The 20,412-nt window shown below is 36.9% G+C and overlaps 2 protein-coding genes across 5 annotated transcripts in view; both read left to right on the forward strand.

The window, feature by feature from the left end:
• The window catches only part of LOC114370493 (polycomb group protein EMBRYONIC FLOWER 2-like), a 41,207-nt gene extending 25,379 nt beyond the window's left edge, over positions 1-15,828 (forward strand). For all 4 annotated transcript variants that reach the window (XM_028327853.1, XM_028327852.1, XM_028327855.1 and 1 more), the window contains 4 exons: positions 6,931-7,014; positions 14,081-14,160; positions 14,323-14,412; positions 15,281-15,828. In XM_028327853.1, coding sequence (XP_028183654.1) covers positions 6,931-7,014; positions 14,081-14,160; positions 14,323-14,412; positions 15,281-15,401 — 375 coding nt within the window. In that variant the 3' untranslated portion in view covers positions 15,402-15,828. The remainder of the gene's footprint in view (positions 1-6,930; positions 7,015-14,080; positions 14,161-14,322; positions 14,413-15,280) is intronic.
• A 2,730-nt stretch (positions 15,829-18,558) lies between these two features.
• On the forward strand, positions 18,559-19,997 carry LOC114371944 (ethylene-responsive transcription factor ERF105-like). The gene has a single exon (XM_028329280.1). The coding sequence runs from the start codon at positions 18,762-18,764 to the stop codon at positions 19,605-19,607; it is 846 nt and encodes a 281-aa protein (XP_028185081.1). The 5' UTR covers positions 18,559-18,761; the 3' UTR covers positions 19,608-19,997.
• Positions 19,998-20,412: the final 415 nt, after the last annotated feature.

Consider the following 20,412-nt stretch of genomic DNA (forward strand, 5'->3'; position numbering starts at 1 on the left):
GTAATTAGAGTTCTTTTAATTTAAACCTAATATATTTAATAATGTATGGGTATGGGGTAGGTTGGACATTGAAGTACCCGAAACTGCATTGATTACCATAAAATTTTATGGGTAAATATTTGCCTATTCCCAAACTCATTTAAAGGGTAATTCCACTCCCCATGTGGGTCTTTTTTTCTAGTGTCCCTCGAGTTTGGGTCCAATTGCCGTCCCTACTATGGGATTACCAAATTAATTAAATTCCAACTTCCCTTGGTTGACAAAGAGAACTGTGTGAGCCTTAAACGCAAATCCAAGAAGAGGGTTGCAGTTGCTTTAGGAAAATCGATGGGTTCTTCCAAGAAGCAAAAGGTAATGGAAAAGATCAACTGCTCGTCCAATGCTGTTGTCCCACTGGAGAAACCAGGTTCACAAATTCACATGGGGAGAAGGAGATCGGTCAGAAAACGAAATCCTGCTGTTGCAACGACATCCATGTTGGAGAAGTTGGTCGATTCCCAAAATGACTCAGATATTTATGAGCTCCTTCCCAAGATGGAGAAACAAGGTTCCCAAGTTCACATGGGGAGAAGGAGATCGGTCAAAAAAGGAAATCCTGCGATTGCAATGCCATCATCCATTTTGGAGAAGTTGGTGGATCCCCAAAATGATTCTGATATTTATGAACACCTTCCCAAGATGGAGGTATTGCCGAATTGCAATTAGATATGATATCCTCTAAAATAGAAAATTTGAAAGAAAACAGAAAGTCAAGTTGACTTAGATATGTAGCAAAATTCTCATATTTCTTTCCAAAATAGTAAAAAAATTCTCATAAAACAACCATGAACAGAGCAATAGGAAAATGTTGAGTGTGTAGAAACTGTTTGATCCACTAAACATCAGTTGGGCAGTAGATGTGATTTAAGATTTCAAATTCTTAAAATTTTGGTTAGCTTTTTTTATTTTTTTATTTATTTTCTAAGACTCATCTTCACTTGACATTGTCCATTAGAATAATAAATTTGAAGGTTTTCATTTCTGTAGTGGTTGAATTTGTGAAATGTATTTTTGTCTGATGAAAGTGATTTTTGTTCTGATATTAATACAACATAACAACAATCTGTTTGTGCAGTGAAGCTATGAGCTCTATTGAACTATCTGTGTATAGAATTATCTTCCAAGAGAGTTGACTGTTATAGTTTATATAGTTAGTTACAAGAGTAACTAACTGAACTAACTAAGCTAACTCTAGTTACAATGTAATCAATCTGAATTAACCGTGATCAAAACAGTATCTATGCTTAGATCCCCCCTCTAGCTATTTCTAGCTTGGAATACAAAAATTGAAAAGAACCAGGCAGCAGAGCCTTAGTATATATGTCTGCAAGCTGATTAGCAGAGGTGACAGGAAGCAATTTCACAATTCCTTTCTACATCTTTTCCCGAACTAGATGACAATCTATCACGATGTGCTTTTTTCTCATGAAAAACTGGATTTGCAGCTATGTGAAGAGCAGATCGATTATCACAATGCAAAACAGCAGGTTGATGTTTGAACTCTTCAAGTAGGAAAGTAAGCCATTGTAGCTCACAAGTGGCACTAGCTAATGCTCTATACTCAGCCTTTGAGGAGCTTCTAGATACAGTAGTCTGTTTCTTAGACTTTCAAGAAATCAAAGAATCACCAAGATATATTGCATAACCAGTAATAGATCTTCTTGTATCAATACAACCAGCCCAATCTGAATCACTAAATCCTTTCAGCTTCTTGTGTCAATACAACCAGCCCAATCTGAATCACTAAATCCTTTCAGATGAATGTTGCTATCAGCAGAAAGAAAAATCCCTGCACCTGGGGACCCTTTGATATATCGAAGAATCCTGAAAGCAGCTTGTTGATGAGCTGAGGTAGGTTCAACAACAAACTGACTTAAATGTTGCACAACATAAGTGATATCTGGTCTTGTGTTAGTCAGATAAATCAGTCTGCCAATTAATCTCCTGTAAGAAGAAGCATCCTCTGCTTAAAGAGAGGAGCCTGAAAGCTGATGGAGCCTAGTTGTACAATCAGAGGGAGTAGACACTGGTTTAGAACCAAGCTTGCCAGTGTCATTGAGGATGTCCAGAGCATATTTCTTCTGACAGAGATTGATGCCAGCAGGAGTTCTAGCTACTTCAAAGTGTAGAAAAAACTTCAAATCACCTAGATCCATTATTTTGAAAGCACTGTCTAACAATTGTGTAATATTTTTTATTTCAATCAAATCATTACCAGACAAAACAATGTCATGGAAATAAACCAGTAGAGCAGTAATGGACTTGGATTCATGCTTAAGAAACAAGGAATAATCAGATGTACACTGATTGTACCCATGTGAGATTAGAAAGGAAGACAATCTGGCATACCATTGCCTACTTGCTTGCTTCAGACCATATTAAGATCTTTGAAGTTTACAAACTTGTCCTGGCTTATCTGACTGCATACTTGGAGGAAGAACCATATACACCTCATTCAAATCACCATGTAGAAAGGCATTGTTTACATGTAGTTGTTTCAGATACCATTGATTTACAGCAGCTAGAGCCAATAAAAGCCTGACAATGGTCAACTTGGCCACTAGAGAATAAGTATCCAAATAGTCCTGGCCCTCTATTTGAGTGTAGCCTTTGGCTACCAGCCTTGCTTTATATCTTTCTATGGAACCATCAGACATGTGCTTGATTTTGTAGACCCATTTACATCCAATGGCAGTCTTATGCTATGGTAGATCAGTAAGGAACCAAGTATTATTGACCTCTAATGCTTTAATCTTTGCATTCATAGCTTCAATCCAGTTAGGATCTTTAGAGGCTACACTGTATGATTGAGGTTCAACTTGTTGTGTAACAAACAAGATAACCTTTTGATAGGAAGTAGATAGTCTGTTATAAGAAAGAACAGAACAGAGAGGATAAAGGGTAGTACCTGTAGAGAGATTGGCAACAATTGATGATGGATATGTGATGTGAAAGTCTTTTATACTTGCTTGGCCTTTGTCTCTGTCTCATTGGCCTTCTAAGTGTCTGAGTGTCTCTTTGTGAAGTATCAGGATCAAAAGCAGTGGTAGTAGGTTCAGTAATATGATGATCAGTTGTTGATTCTGAGGGAAAGTCACCAAACTGATCAATGATAGTATTAAGGGAAGAAGGTGACACAGGTAAGACAGTAATGGGATCAGGTTTATTTTGGACAGTGAAAGGAAATCAATCTTCATAAAAAATGACAATTCTAGAAACCGAAATGGCCCTGGTCTTAAGGTCAAGGGTGGCATATCCTTTTGTGCTTGGCTTAAATCCCAGAAAAACAGAAGTAGCAGCTCTTGGATCAAACTTCTTTCTGTTGGTAGTTAGAGTACCAGTGAAGTATAGACAACCAAACACTCTTAAAGAAGTACTATCATAGGGGGTTCCATAGAGTATCTCATAGGGTGTTTTGTTACCAAGAAAGGGAGTAGGTATCTTTTATACTTGCTTGGCCTTTGTATCTGTCTCATTGACCTTCTAAGTGTCTGAGTGTCTCTTTGTGAAGTATCAGGATCAAAAGCAGTGGTAGTAGGTTCAGTAATATGATGATCAGTTGTTGATTCTGAGGGAAAGTCTCCAAACTGATCAATGATAGTATTAAGGGAAGAAGGTGACACAGGTAAGACAGTAATGGGATCAGGTTTATTTTGGACAGTGAAAGGAAATCAATCTTCATAAAAAATGACATTTCTAGAGACCGAAATGGCCCTGGTCTTAAGGTCAAGGGTGGCATATCCTTTTGTGCTTGGCTTAAATCCCAGAAAAACAGAAGTAGCAGCTCTTGGATCAAACTTCTTTCTGTTGGTAGTTAGAGTACTAGTGAAGCATAGACAACCAAACACTCTTAAAGAAGTACTATCATAGGGGGTTCCATAGAGTTTCTCACAGGGTGTTTTGTTACCAAGAAAGGGAGTAGGTATGCAGTTAATAAAAACAGCAGTGTATTAAAGCATAAGACCAAAAAATGGAAGGTAAATTAGATTGAAACAACAAGGATCTAGTAACATTAAGCAAGTGTTGATGCTTTCTTCCTACAATGCCATTCTGTTGAGGAGTTTAAACACAGGAAGTTTAGTGTATAATTTCAGTTTCATCATAGAATTGTCTTAGAATGAATTCGGATCCATTATCTGATCTAATCATTTTCACCTTTGTATCAAACTGTCTCTCAACCATGGCAACAAATTTCTTTAAGTGTGTTTGTGTTTCAGCCTTTGAGTGCATAAGAAAAATCCAAACAAATCTCGAATGATCATCTACTATAGTGAGAAAATATTTGTAACCATTTAAAGATGTTACACTACAAGGACCCCAAATATCAGCATGTATAAGGGCAAAAACACATGAAGAATGAGATATACTAGAAGGAAAAGACTGCTTTTTCTGTTTTGAATGATGACAAGTATGACATACAAACTGTTTATCAGTTGTGAGAAGAGGGTAACATTGTTTTAACAATAACATCCTTTCAGAAGATGGATGGCCAAGCCTAAAGTGCCACAAGTCTATAGCTATTTTATTACATGAAAAAGATGAAACACTAGTAGAAACAGCAGGAACAAAAGTAGCAGAGACAAAAGCTGTGATAGAACTAGGAGCATACTCCTTGAGAGGAAGCATCTTCAGCCTATAAAGACCTTCCACCATATCAACTGTACCAATCCTCTTCAGGTTCTGCATATCCTGGATAAAACATTTATCATTCATGAAAATTAGCTTGCAAGGCAATGAAGAAAGAAGCTTAGATTAGATATAGAGATCAAATTGAACTAAAAGCTAGGTATGTATAGAACATCCTCTAAGTATAGAAACTGAGAAAATTGCACTGTGCCGGCATGAGTTGCAGTGACTGTGTGGTCAGTGGGAAGCTTAACAATTATGGGATTTATTTTCTTACAAGAAGAAAATAAATGAGGAAAAGCTGTGACATGATCAGTGGCTCCTAAGTCGAGTATCCATTCATCTGAACCTGTCTTGCTTACACTACAAGTAATGGATAAGACATTACCTCTGTGTACATTGCTGGAACCAGTGATTGTACTAATTTGATTCACATGTGAATTGTTGTGACTTGAGCTCTGTTGCTGCAGCAGGGCCATTAGAGCCTTATATTGTTGAGGAGTCAACTTCATTTCAGTATTCTGTTCATCTTGATTTTGTTCTAAAGCAGAACCATCTCCCTCTTCTTTCAACACATTCATATTATTGATGTTTGAGCTTTGAGACTTTTGGTATTTATGTCGAGGAGGATAGCCATGCTTCCTGTAATATTCATCAACTGTGAGGTTAGTGAAACCACAATATGTACAAAGTTTGCTTCCTTTCCCACTGGAATTTCCTCTGCCTAAGCCACTATGATTACTTTTTCCTCCTCTGGAACCATAGTTTTGAGGGAAACCATTCTTCCTGAAACATCTATCAACTGTATGATTGTCTTTGCCACAATAAGTAAATGAAAGTCCTGAATTCGATGAACTTGTGCTTGCTGCATTGATCATGCTATTGTTTCCTATCATATCATTGCTATTAATTTGTCTTTCTTGTTGAACTGCATAAGAAAAGACTCTAGCTATGTCAGGTAAAGGATCCATCATCAATACATTGGATTTGATAGTGCTGAACTGATCATTCAATCCTCTAAGGAATTGTATTACTTGATCTTGCTTCTTTCTTTCCACAACACTAACAAGAGCATCACATGTGCACTTTGGATTGCATGTACAAAAAGGATCAGGCTGATAACTTTCTAATTCATCCCAAATAATACGCAATCTTGTAAAATAATCAATTATTGTTTTATCACCTTGTCTGATAGATGCCATGTCCTGTTGCAATTCTGAGATTCTTAACAAATCACCTTGTGAATATCTAGACTTTAGATCCTTCCATATGTCTCGTGCATCATCCATCCAGAGAATGCTTTGTCTGATTGAAGGTGAAACTGAATGGACCATCCAAGAAACCACCATATTATTTGTCCTTTTCCAAGCTGCATGAAGAGGATGATTCGATGCATATCCTTGAATTGAACCATCAACAAATTCAACTTTGTTTTTTGCACTCAATGCTGTTAGCATTGATCGACTCCATGAACTATAGTTCGAAGAATCGAGAACTGGAGAAACCAGTGCTGTTGCAGGATTTTCTCCTAGATGAAGATAATATGGTCTATGAATGTTTAATGACTGATCTTGCTGATCGCTACTCATAATGAAAGATAGTGAGAGGAAGAAATCGAACAGATATAGAAGAACAAAAGGATAAGGAGTGTGCAGCAGAGCTCTTCAAGAGAAGTGCTCTGATACTATCACAGAATCCATGTCTGCCATGGATGAAAAGAAAACTTGCAGAGGAAGATAAAGAGAAAAGAAATTGGAGGAAAATCTGATTAGCATAGAATGAGAATTAGCTTCCAAGAGTTGACTATTATAGTTTATATAGTTGGTTACAAGAGTAACTAACTTGTAACTAACTAAGCTAACTCTAGTTACAATGTGATCAATCTGAATTAACCATTATCAAAACAGTATCTATGCTAAGACATAGCTTGCCTTAATTGTGACCTCTTTGGAGGTTGCCTTAATTGCAGCAGCCTAGAGGGGGTGTGTTTAGGCCACATTGCCTACAAATATGGCCTAGATAGTGCTTACAAGGCTTGGGTAATCCTCACATTACAATGCGGTGTTTTGGAGCTGAGATAGGTTCTAAGCTCAAATTCTAAGAGATTTTGGTGGCCTGAAGACTGAACAACATTTTCTGCTGTTATTTTGTTGTTTCTTAACGACGTTTCTTTTCCAGTATTACTCGATTCTTTGTATTTAATTTTTATTGACATCATATGCCAAATAAATCTGTTATTCATTTTTCTTTTTCCTTTGCTTGAAGCCAATGGCAATTGAACAAGTTGTATCAGATAAAGATAGCGAAGATGAAGTTGATGATGATGTTGCCGATTTTGAAGATCGAAGGGTATGCTTGGTTATTTTGAATTTTTGTTTATTTTCTAAAATATCTAATTGTAACTATTGCTGAACAACAAAATTCTTGCTGAGCTGTCTATTAACTATTCACTCCAAGGAGCTTAAGAGTGATTTCTAGGATTTCTTATCCTTAACTTATCTGCATGGCTTAATAATTGTGGCTTATTTCAGACATGATTGTACTTCCAATTTGTTCAAACTTCAAATACTGAGTTTTTTTTTTTTTTTTTATCAGCCAAAATATTGAATTAGTTGAGTACCAGAGGTACTAAAACTACAAAATACAGATTACAATTCTGATATAGTTAGTATGAAGCATTTAGTTAATCATGATCAGAAAATGGACCACATAATGAAACTAATACAAGTATGTGGTCTAGATTCCTATCCTCGATTACATCGAAAGCCTTCTCTAATATTTGAAGACCATTGATTAAAATGAGATACAAAACCCTTCTCTAAATGTCGTCTCAGCCAAGTCCATAATAAAAACACTGCGTCATCCATCATTTTATTTGCATTGAAGGTGCTGCTAGAGAAAATAATGCTATTTCTGTGCTTCCAAATGGACCATGTCAATGATAACCACCACCATTTCCATCTAGTCGCCATCAAGCCTTCATACGATTGATGCATGTGCTGGATAAAGTGCTGTCTTGGGTGTTGTGGGAAGACAGCCACCATATTCACCCAAGACAAGGATTCCCACCAAAGCGGAAGTACTTTGCTGCAGTGAAAAAATAGATGACTCGCGCTCTCCTCGACGCTGCTGCAAAAAGGACATAGATAATCATTCAGCTCAACCTGTTTCCTCCTCCAATTATCTTTGGTTGGCAGCCTATCATTGAGTAACCTCCATGCAAACATAGCCACTTTAGATGGGACTTTGAGCTTCCATAATTCCTTAAACTCTTCAGCTGGGGCCTCCTCTAGTACATCCTGTCTAAGCACACTGTAAGCACTCTTAACCGAGTACCTTCCACTAAGATCAGCCTCCCACACCCATTGGTCATCAATGTCATTCTGAATTCTGATCCCCTCCACCTCTTGAATAAATGCAACCGCCTGATCTATCTCATTGTCAAATAGTGGTCTCCTCCACTTGAAATCCCATTCCCATCCTGTTTCTTTGTATGCTCCCATATGCTGAATTATTTGGTTTTGCTGAACCGATATCCTTTGATATTTCTCTAGTAAACGATTGTCTCCCCCTGTCCAATTATCCTCCCAAAATTTGAATTTATCCCCGCGTTCAACCTTCCATGATATCAGAGTATTCAACAGCTGCCCCTGTTGTGGATGTTGAGATACATTCTTTAGGTCCTTCCACCAAATAGACTCATTATTAGCTCTCGGTGCTTCGTTTAAACTCCTCCATCCATCATACTTTGATTCAATTACCCTAGCCCACAATTCCCCCTGTTTCTGAAACAACTTCCATTTCCATTTGTCCAACAAAGCTGTATTGAAAGACCGTATGTCTTTAACCCCCAATCCTCCATCTTCTTTTGGCAAGCACACCTTTTCCCATCTGATCCAAGCAATTTTGTTTTGCTCAGATGCACCCCCCCATAAGAATTTTCTCTGTAGTCGCACTATCTTGTTCTCCACCTTTTTATGGACCCTGAAAAAAGAAAAAAAATATATAGGAATGGATGTCAGCATTGAATTTATAAGGATCACTCTCCCCCCGAAAGACAGATGTCTTTGTTTTCAAGCCGCTAATTTTCTCTCACATTTAGTAATGATAGGGTCCCCATGTCTGACATCTTCTCGGATTGGCCCCAATAGGGATGCCAAGGTATGTAAAAGGAAAGGACATCAAGCTACAGTGAAGGTAACTGGTTGCATCTATTATCCACTGGTCCGACACCCCAAAAGTCCCACAGCTACTCTTAGCAAAATTAATTTTTAGGCCCGATGCAAGCTCAAAGGCCCTTAAGATGGCTTTAATTCCTCTAACATTCTCCATGGTTGCCTCCCCAAAAAATATTGTGTCATCCGTGTACTGTAGGAGACTGATTTCCACTTTATTCGTGCCTGATAAGAAACCCCTAAATAACCTTTTCTCTAAAGCATTGGTCATTAAACCATTAAGTCCTTCGGCTACAATGTTAAAAAGCATGGGTGATAGTGGATCTCCCTGCCTAAGCCCTCTTTGGGGTATAAACTCGGATGAAGGGCTTCCATTAACCAAGATCGATACCGATGCTGATTTTAGGTATCCAGCAATCCAGTGTATCCATTTTGCACAAAAATCCATTCTTCTCATCATATAGATCAGGAACTCCCAAGACACTGAGTCATACGCCTTCTCATAATCGACCTTGAAGATAATGCATGGCTTTTGACCTCGTTTGGCTTCCTCAACCACTTCATTTGCTATCAGCACACTATGAAGCATGTGCCTGCCTTCTATGAATGCTAACTGTCGTTCATTTATGAGGAGATGCATAACCTTCTTCATTCTGTTAGCCAGGACCTTAGCAAGTATCTTATAAGTACATCCTATCAGTGATATAGGCCTGTACTCATTCAACAATTGTGGGTCCACTGTCTTTGGGATTAAGGCTATGAAAGAAGCATTCAAACCCCTAGGAAAAACTCCATTGGCATGAAATTCATCAAGGAATCTTAGGAAATCAGATTTAATGATATCCCAAAATTGCTTGATGAACTTAAAATTGAGTCCATCTGGGCCCAGGTTTTTGTCACTACCACAACTCCATACCGCCCTTTTGACCTCCTCCTCCCCAAAACGCTCCACCAACATGTCATTGTGCTGGGTGTCAATGGTCTGAAAACGGATGCCATCTGGTGTTGGTCTTGCGTGATCATTTTCTTGAAACCGCTGCATAAAAAACCTCCTTACTTCTTCTTTGACTATTGCTGGTTCCTCGATCCACACTCCATCAATTAGCACACCATTCAAACAATTAGACCTGTGCCTAGCATTGATCATCAAATGAAAAAATCTCGAAAAAAATCTCGAATTACAGTCTCCCTCCTTAATCCATTTGGATCTCGCCTTTTGTCTCAACAATGACTCGTGTGCCTTGGCTGCCTCCCACAATTCTTGCTGAAGCTGCTTTCTAAGTAACAACTCATTATGATTGAGCTGCCTTTCTTCTGATTCCTCTTCCATCTTATTTAAATCTTCCTCTATTTTCTTGTATTTACTGTAAGTGTCCCCGAATTGTTCCTTATTCCACACCTTGATCTTTGCTTTGAGGGCTTTAATTTTTTGTTTTATCACATCCCCCCCAACCACTCCATTGATTAGATGACCAGCTTTCTTGAACCAATTTCTTGAAGGACTTGTCTGCAAGTCAGCAGTATAATATTCGTAAAGGCTTTGGACCCCAATCAACATTGTTGGATCTAAGCAGTATAGAACAATGATCTGAAAAATTCCTATGAAGCAAGAGTTGGTAGGAGTCTGGCCATTTGGATAGCCATTCAGGGGACACTAAGAACCTATCCAGCTTGCTCTTAACCTTACCATTTGGTTTAAACCAAGTGAAACTCTTTCCCACCCAAGGCACTTCTTCAACTTCCATCTCCTCAATCCATTCATTGAAATCCCTAATACTGCCATCCACTGTCCCCCCCTAAAATGTGCTCACTCTCTCTGCAGCTGTCCTTATATTATTAAAGTCCCCCAATACGCACCAACCTCCAGGGTTTTGATTTTTCAGTTGTTTAACCCTCTCCCACAGCATCCTTTTATCTTGAAGACTACAAGGCGAATAGATATTAATTATATGCCTTGGTTGTGTCTCCTGACACCACTTGCCTGTCAACATTATAAAACCTGCTCCTGAAGTCCTGCTTTCTACTTTGAACGATTTCTCATTCCAAATACAAAGAATGCCTCCAGCTGCATTAGAAGAAGGATATGACTCCCAACTGAATCCTGAATCCCCCCATAACACTTGACACATTGATTTCTCAACAATCTCATTTTTTGTTTCTTGTATACACAACATGTCTATGTGATGCTCCTTGACCAGCCTTCGAATTCCTGGCCATTTAACCCCCCTCCCTAACCCTCTTACATTATATGATAGAATAATCATTGGGCCTGCCTCGTGATCCCCAATCTGTTTGCCTCATTGCCATCTCTTTCTTCCATTTCCACTATCTGCTGAATATAATCCCTTTGTGAAGTTCCAGTGGTCATCCCCAGCTCCGTGATCATACTCCAAATCTTCTCTGCATCTTGATTGTTAGCTGTTTTTTGATTTTCTCCATCTGACCTTGACTGTGTTGTGAGCTGATGTTGCTGCGATAATTTGCTTAAATGATTCCCTTTATTTGTTTCTTCCTTTTGCTGCTGACTTATAATTGAAGGAGTTTCTGCTGTGTTTGTGTCATCCCGCGAAAAGAGAGCCTCACATTTCTGGGCTAATTTCTTTTTGCCCCCACCTTTTCGGGAATACACCAGCCAGGAGTTATTTGGGCATGGTGTGTGGCCTTTTGGGCTTGCTTTTTGGGGAGCAAATGTTTTTGGGGGGGTGTAAATATCACAGCCCAAGTCCACTAGGCTTTCCACCTCCTTGTCACGTGCCTTTTGTCTCCCATATTTAAAACTGCCGAGCTCTTCAACGTTCATCTTTGCCTCCATTTTTCCACTTTCGTGATTGCTCTCTCTGATTTCATCAGAAGCACATCTCCCATAATAAAAAATTTCCCCAATTTGGTGCATGGCGGATTTTGTTGTCGCCCCTTCCCCCCAACGTTGCATCTGAACCTCTGCAGCAGAGGGTTGCACAGTGTCAGCAAGGCCTAGTATCCAGCGGTCAATGGCTTTACCTGCTGGATCCGGTCCGAAGCACAACCCACCAAGCCCTTGCACTGAATCCACTCCGTCCGAGACCGGGCCGCCGCCGTCCACCTGATTTTCCGCCATCCCATGCCCCGTAGGCACCTGTTCTTCGTCGGCGTTACCTGTTTGGTATTCCGGAGGGTCCTGCATGGTGTCATCCCGCCGTGTCTGTGACTTCGCAAGCTCCTTCCTCGTTGTGCCGCCTTGCACCTCGACGAGTCTCGGTAGGCTTGCTCCCGTCGACCTACATGGTCCCTTCGCCTCAGGCAAGCTTTCTTTGTCCTTCCCTTCCCCCGACTTCGGTGCGTCCTCGCTGGGTTCGCTGCAGACACCCGTCCTGTCCAGCAGTCGCGGTTTGTTCCACCATGGTGGCGGGACATCTCCGAGAAGCGTTCCAGCATCACTTTCCTCCGATTGAATCTCCTCAGATGAGCTTTGGCCGTTGCATCTCCTGCGCTGGCAGTTGGCGCAAGCTTTCCCACTTTCCTCCACTATGTGTACCACGTATAATTCTCCTCGAATCTGTACATTGACAGTATGTTGTATGAACGGCTTCCACGGTGTTTTAATTAATATTCTTGCCCTGTCCAACTTCCTTAGCTCCTCCACATCGTCGTCTACGTCCACCATGTCACCGATGGAAGACACTATCTGTTTAATATGCTGCGTGTCCCACGCTATCAGTGGTATTCCCCAGCACTGAACCCATGTCAGTCGATAACCGGGACGCAGCTGTGGTGTCCATTTTTCTAATGAGTAGAACAGGTCGCTCCATCCTGCATCTTCTTCCTCCATCACTTTCTGAGCTTTTCTTTCGGTGAGATCGAGGAGTAAAACCATATCATCCCCAATGTATCTTGGAGATATGGTTTCTTCTATGTCCCACAGCATTTCATCCTCTAAACTGTCAAACAGGGCCAGATTTTTCAATCTCCCTACCCAAGCCCCTTTGAGCCATTGCTTCCCTGTCGCCGGTATTTCTAGGCTCACTGATGGCGTCGATATGCAACACCTGCTGTTCTCCTTAGCTTGGGTCCTCCTCTGCTCTGTTCTTGGGGTATGCCTCCTTACTGCCTCTGCATATGACCCTTGCGGGAACTTCACATTTGCTGCTTGCTTCATTCCCAGGTACATGTCTCTAGTCCCCTCTGTATGATGTTGGCCCTCCATTCTCCCCCTAACAACTGATTGTGAGTTTACACGATGTGTTCTTCCAAATTTAGGGGTGTTGACATACATCTTTAGCCCTCCAAATACCATACTGTCCAACTTCTTTTCCACCTGATGAACATCTTCCACCCCTTTGAACCTTACAAACCCGTATCTCCTTCCATTTCTGTTTCGTTTCGGAGAGATGAAATTCTCCCTCACATCTCCTACCTGCTTCAAATGGTACCACAAATCTTTTTCCGTTGTGTCTTTAGGGAACCTAGTGAAATAGAACGAGGTTACGTCCTTGTGCTCTCTCCAGTTAGCTCGCTGATAGCTGTGTTGATGTCCTTCCCATTTCCGATCAATGTTCAGACCAGGACCCTCCGTCGTTCTCTCTCTAGCTCTCTCTCTCCTCTCTCTTCTATTCCTAACCCTCTCCCACCCACAGTCTCTCTCTCTACTTTCTCTCTCTAAACTCATTTCTAATTTTATGAAATAAAAGAATTCAAATACTGAGAGTTTTAGCTAGGTATTTTTTTTAAACCGTCTGATTCACAATTCAATGGTTAAAAGAAGCTACGGTTCAAGGTGTATGACACTGGTTTGATACCATTTTGTAGTACAATATAGATATAGATTTGAGCGGAGGTAAAGGGGAAAAAATAGATGAGACAGATACCCTTTACATGATTGAAATACACTATCTGATCGTATATCTCTGTTCATGTTAATACAATGTTTAAATAGAGACAAATACCCTTTACTTTGGATGCATTACAATTAAATAATTACTATCCCAAGGAGTTTCCTATTTACACTATATTTCTCATCCAAAATAGCCATATTGAATCATTTACTCCATGTACAGTTTAATTGGATGTTTCAACCAAGTTTTAGACCTCATTTGGAGATCTCATCATTTTTACATTTTTCAATCATGAAAAATAAACTTGATTCATTGCATTGGATTTTTAGCATAGGTTTAGGTTGAGGCATGACCTTGGATTATGAAATATCTGTTGCAGCTTTTACTATAGCATGTGAACAATCATTGACTGGCATTGATACCTTGCAGATGCTTGAAAATTTTGTTGACGTGAGCAAGGATGAGAAGAGTTTAATGCATATGTGGAACTCATTTGTTCGGAAGCATCGGTAAATCCTTCTTTTCTGCCCAAGCCATTCTATTTGCTGCATCATTGTTGACTTCCATAATTAATAACAGTTATATTTTATGCAGAATGTGCCTTTGAGCTTAAGCTGACATGCTGAATATATTTCAACTTTCTTTTTTCAATTATTTTCTTCTTGTCGCAGTGTGATTGCAGATGGTCACATTTCATGGGCATGTGAGGCTTTCTCAAAATTGCATGCACCTGAGTTTGTTCAATCTCCCTCACTGGCAGGGTAACTAGCTCCTCTCTTGTGTTTCTCCTCTCATGTTTGAAATTTACTGATTTCTTGTTTCTCGTCTTCTTGTGTTGATGTTTTTGTAATTAATCAAGACACATTTTTAACTTAGCTGATGATATTCATTAGTCTTCTATAGCAAACAAAACAATGTGTAGTCAATCATGATTTGGCTACATATATCAGCATGGATGCATGCATGTAGTGGAAATGTTCGAAATTCAGGACTATTTGGAGGAATGACTAGTTTTTGATATTCTTTATGTTGATACTTCATAGCCTAGTCTTTAGAAAAGAAGATTTTCATAAAGGGAAGAGACTGTGTTGTCTCTAGTCAAGTGTTTGTGGTGCTAATGCTTAAATTATTGAAGTTTGTTTTTAGACTAATACAAGTAGCAATCTAGATTGTTGACATTTACCTTGTGCTATTAGCACTAATGTATGATTCATAACTGCAAAGATGCGTGTGTTGTAAAGGAAAACATCTGTTATTGTCTTTTGTTAATTTCCCTGTGTTTAATAACTTGATATAATGTTGTATCTATAGTTTATTGTACAGTAATATCACTTCTTGTTACTTCATAGTAAGATACTAAAATGTCAATCACATTCTATTTATTTATTTATTGGGTTTGACTAACCATTATCCTAAGAGCATTGGTTAAGGAATCAAAAGAGGGAAGTTTTTATTGGAAATCATATGGGAGCACATTTAAAAATCCTAGGATGTGCATTTTTACACATCAATAAAATACTTTTCCTTATTACTTCCTTAACATGTGTCCTTACGACATTGATTCATGTTTGTCTTAATTATTTATGTATACAAATCTGAAAATAATTATAAAATTCGTTATTTTGGCAGGTGTTGGAGAATATTTATGGTCAAATTGTACAATCATGGTCTTCTAGATGCTCGGACCATGAATGACTGTAATATTATTCTTGAGCAATACCAAAGGCAGAATTCAGATCCCAAAAGATAAACTAAATTCATTTTTACCCTCTTAATTTAAGAAATTGATGGCAAATAGTGAGGATTTTTTGTTTTTGTTTTTTCCCCTCACAAGGTACAGATTGCTGTCAATGTCTTGCGGGGTTTCAATTTTTACATTTTTCCTATTCTGGGGTACTGTTATGTTCGTCACCATAATTTTTTTCATGGATAAGATTTTCTTCCTTCGGGCTTCAAACTGAGGAAATTGTTTAGCAACTTTAATTGCATTGACATGATTATTCCTATGTTCTGCTATCCCTATTTCCTTGAGCATCTTTGGAATCCGAGGCAAAAGTAATTCCTTCAAATAATCAAAATCTCTGTTTTTGTTTTCATTTACCTTTTATTCGTTGGATCTGTATTGAAGTTAGTTGTAATAATTTCAATCGGAAATCAAACATGCAATGTTATCGATATTTCAACTTATGATTTATTGATACAAAAATTATGTTCATGACAGGTCTCATTCACTACTTTTCATTTCCTTTTCTATTTTATTTTTTTAATTACAAGGTTTATATAAGCCATGCCTCAAGTAACAAAATCAGTTTTATGTGTTTAAGAAAGAAAAAAAAAACGTTTTATGTGGATATTTGTGTGAATAAGATTTAAATTTGGTCTGGGGTTTCCCGTTACCCATCTTTCAACTTATGATGGATGCCAATGTATAAATTATCAGTTTTAATCCGATATTATCAAAATCTATAATATCCAAAATTTCTGAATAAATTATAAATATTTAAATGTAAAATACACATACAAAATTATTTTTAATATTGCAATGAATTTAAGAATTCCTGAATATATCTTTTAAACTTGAAGCAACTTTATTGAGAGTTCCACAAGTAACTTCTATAACACATACTACCGTTAGAGCTTTGAGTTGGCATTCAAAATGTGTTTTTCATCTGGTGAAAATTGCTTTTCTAACATCAGAACAAACATGAGCATAGTCTTCGAGAAAGAATAACGTTTTGTCTATTTGCTCGTAGCTGTTCTTTTTTTGAAGATGGGTAGAGGAAAAATGGTTCAGTAAAAGTAAAAGGATTGATGGCGCTTCCAATAGTGATTAAAATAAGAATTACTATTAAATCTCGATTTTCTTGTTCTTTATATACAAGAACTAATATTTACTTGAACAATTATTTTTTTTTACTGATAACTTATATAAGTTATAAGGATAAGATTATACAACGGCATATAAGTTTAGTTTTTTTTTTTTTAATCAGTACATGTTTAGTTTACATTAGACTAAATTATATCAATTTTCAATTTATAATAGTTGAGGATAAAATTGTCTAGAAAAAATATGACATCAAGTGAGATTATTTTCTTTATAATAAATTATTATTATTATTATTATTATTATTATTATTATTATTATTATTATTATTATTATTATTATTATTATTATTATTATTATTATTATTATTATTATTATTCAGTTTTTGTCATTTTGCACTGTAGTTGAATTTCATCAGTTTATGAAACTTTATTTCTTTTTCATACTAAATATTACATGCACATTTATAATTTTCAAAGACAAACAAGAAATAAAATTCATTAAATGTTTTATAATAATTTCAAAACAACCATTATCAACCAATAACATTGACAGAAGTGATATCAACGTGTATTTTTTAAGCAAATGATGCAGGATTCGAAATGCTTTCGGAGGAAAGAACTTCATACCAATTAATACTATAGTTAAAAAATCATTATCAGGATAATGTATAGTATTTCATGATATATTTCTTTTGCGTTCGAATCCAGAGCTCTTGGCAGTTGACAAGCACACGCACAAATACATTGAAAATATAATGCAAAATCTTTTTAAAAATATATATAATGCAAAATAATTGCATAAATGGACAATTGACAATAAACACCTGACATCAAAGACTTAAAATCCGAGTTTACATATATATATATATATATATAGAGAGAGAGAGAGAGAGAGAGAGAATCAACACAAAAACTATCTTATTTTATAAGAACTAATAAGTAACTCAAACCATATTTACTTATTTAAATCATTTTTTTTCATGTAAAATAAACATATTTCTTCAAGAGTGATGGGAGACGATAGATAGTGTTTCAGACGCCAACATGATTGGGACCTTTTACTTCTATTGTGTTTGTGATGTCATGTCTTTTGTTTATTAAAAAAAAAATTACTTATACTGGTATAAGATTATATTGGTACATTTATTTTATAAGTAATGAGGGTTCATGTTTCTTAATCAAGTGGTTAAGTTTAAGGTTTAAATCATAATCTTGGATATGAAACAAGTTGTGATGGAAGAGAAATACTCACTTAAATTTTGTGTGTGCGAAGATTAATATTATTTTCAAGTGAAGGCTAGTACAATACTATGATCAATGAAAAAAAATGTTTAGTTTAAATTAGACTAAATTATATCAATTTTCAATCTTACATTCAAATTTCAATCTTGTCCATTGCTTTTTTTTTTTCTTTTCGATTTTTGACATTTTATGCTTTCCATTGAATTTGATCATTTTATGATTTTTTTTGTTGCTTCGTATACTAAAACTTCAATGCACATTTACAATTTTCAACGACAAAATAAAAAATAATTTTCAACAAAATATGAACCCACATTTATAAAAATTATATTGAACACACTTTCAAGCAATTTACAATTTTTTTCTTACATATACAACTTATGAATTTAGTAAAATACATTGAATGTTTTTAATTATATAATAATTTTAAAACAATAGTTATCAGGATGATGTATATATTTCTTTATATTATTTCTTTTGCACGTTAGAAACAGAAACTCTGGACAATTGACACGCACACTGATACATAGAACATATAACTCGAAATACTTTCACAAATACACCAAAACCCTCAACTTGAATTTAAATAAACCTTAAAGTTTAAAGCCAGTGCAAGGAAGTACCCTCGAAGGGTCATTTCGTGCAAGTAATGGGGTCCCTTACAAACAAAACAAGTCAAGTTGACATTAGAAAAATTCTAAAACGACAAAAAATAAAAGACGTGACATTTCTTCTAACACCGATTATTGATAGTAACAAAACGATGCTTCCTCTTACCATCTTGGAACCCCTCTAGAAACCCACCTTTTTAATTCTTTGATACTTATCTTCATATTTATATGCACCTCATCACTCCCCATTTTCCACTCAACCAATTCCAAATTCTCAACTTTCCTAACTTTAGCAACCATCTAAGAAGTTCAGTCCCTTAATTATCTCTCACCTTGAATTAGAAAAGCATTCAAAGCTTTGAACCCAATTTCACTGTTTGCACCTCAAACATCTTAGAAGTCCCAATTGAGTCTCAATTCCACAACCAAAAATGCAAAGTTCAATTTCACAATCTGATATTTTTATCACTGATTACCTTGTACCCCAAGAAGTTCCATTTCAATTTCAATTTCAAGATATGAGCAAGAATGACAACAACATGCCAATGAACCATACCAATAATAACCTTCAAATGCCTCAAATCACATCTTTCTCCAAGCCTCCAAGGTCCTCATCAAATCTAAGCAACCGCAAACCCTCCTTGAAAAACATCACAATCCCTTCCATAACCTCTGGTCTTGCAACAGCTATGTCACAAACAACAGCAACAACAACAACAATAGCTACAACCATGTATAACAACAACCAAGTTTCTTCTTCTTCTTTTTCTTCAGATGAAACCAACAATACCAAAGACGACAAGCACTATAGAGGGGTTAGAAGAAGGCCATGGGGGAAGTATGCTGCAGAAATCCGTGACCCTAATAGAAAAGGCTCAAGGGTGTGGCTTGGAACCTTTGACACAGCCATAGAAGCTGCTAAGGCTTATGACAAAGCTGCTTTCAAGATGAGAGGGAGCAAAGCCATATTGAACTTCCCTTTGGAGATTGGATCAGATCAGTCTAAAGAAGAGTCATCATCATCATCATCATCAGTTTCAAGCAGCAGCATCGTCATCAAGGTTGGTGTGAAGAGAGAAAGAGAGGAAGAGAGTGAAAGGAAGAACAACTATGAGAAAAGTGAGTTTAACAACAATAGTAATAGTAATAAGCATGTGAAGAAAGAAGAGTGCCCTTTGACTCCATCATGTTGGAAAGGCTTTTGGGACACTGATGTTATGGGAACAATCTTTAGTGTGCCTCCTTTGTCACCACTATCTCCACTAATGGTTGTTTGAGATTTTGTGGAACTTTTGCTCTTTCAATGATGTTTTGAGGTAACCAAACTAAGGGGAGAGAGAGAGATGATGCTGGTGATTGTCCTCTCTGATTTAGGTTGCTAATTTGCCTAAATCAAAATGGTAGTACTAATTAATCTACTAATAGATTAATTTGCAAGTGAATATATATATGGATTTGTATAATGTAAATATAGGATAGTACTATGAAGCAAGATCTTTTTGTTTGTTGAAAAAAAAAACAAAAAACCCATGCTTATCTTCTTCCTTTAGGTAAAAAAATGTACTGTACTTGAAGCAATATTGAAATTTGTTTATTCGTTTATTGGAGAAAATATGTTGTACATTGGAATTGCCGCAATTGAAAGTTGAAAATAGCTGGTGAGATTATTTATTGGATTTAATCTTCACTATTCCTTTAACCAATACAAACATTGCCCCAATAATAAATTAAATTCAAACAAAAGGGATAAACCTTTAGATTTCTTTAGTACTAACTAGATTCTTATCAAATCTAACAGTAACATAGTAAATAATCTGGTATGATCACTTTTTGGTTAAGCAAAATCATTTTGGTGAGATTCCATCCTGTGGGCAAGTTTACACTATGGAGTTAATTTTATTGGGCGTTCAAATAATTGATTGTACGTCAATAATATATATTACCCGTTTATTATATTGTTGCTAGGTATCTGGCAGAGTTAGATAGGTATGGGAAGATAGATGACCATATAGGTACTTGTTTATCCCTTTTTATATTTATCTATATCTCTGGTGTCCTTCAGATTACGAATTGAAGTTCAGA

The sequence above is a fragment of the Glycine soja genome, chromosome 10 (genome assembly GCF_004193775.1).
Source record: "Glycine soja cultivar W05 chromosome 10, ASM419377v2, whole genome shotgun sequence".
Taxonomy (NCBI): Eukaryota; Viridiplantae; Streptophyta; class Magnoliopsida; order Fabales; family Fabaceae; genus Glycine; species Glycine soja.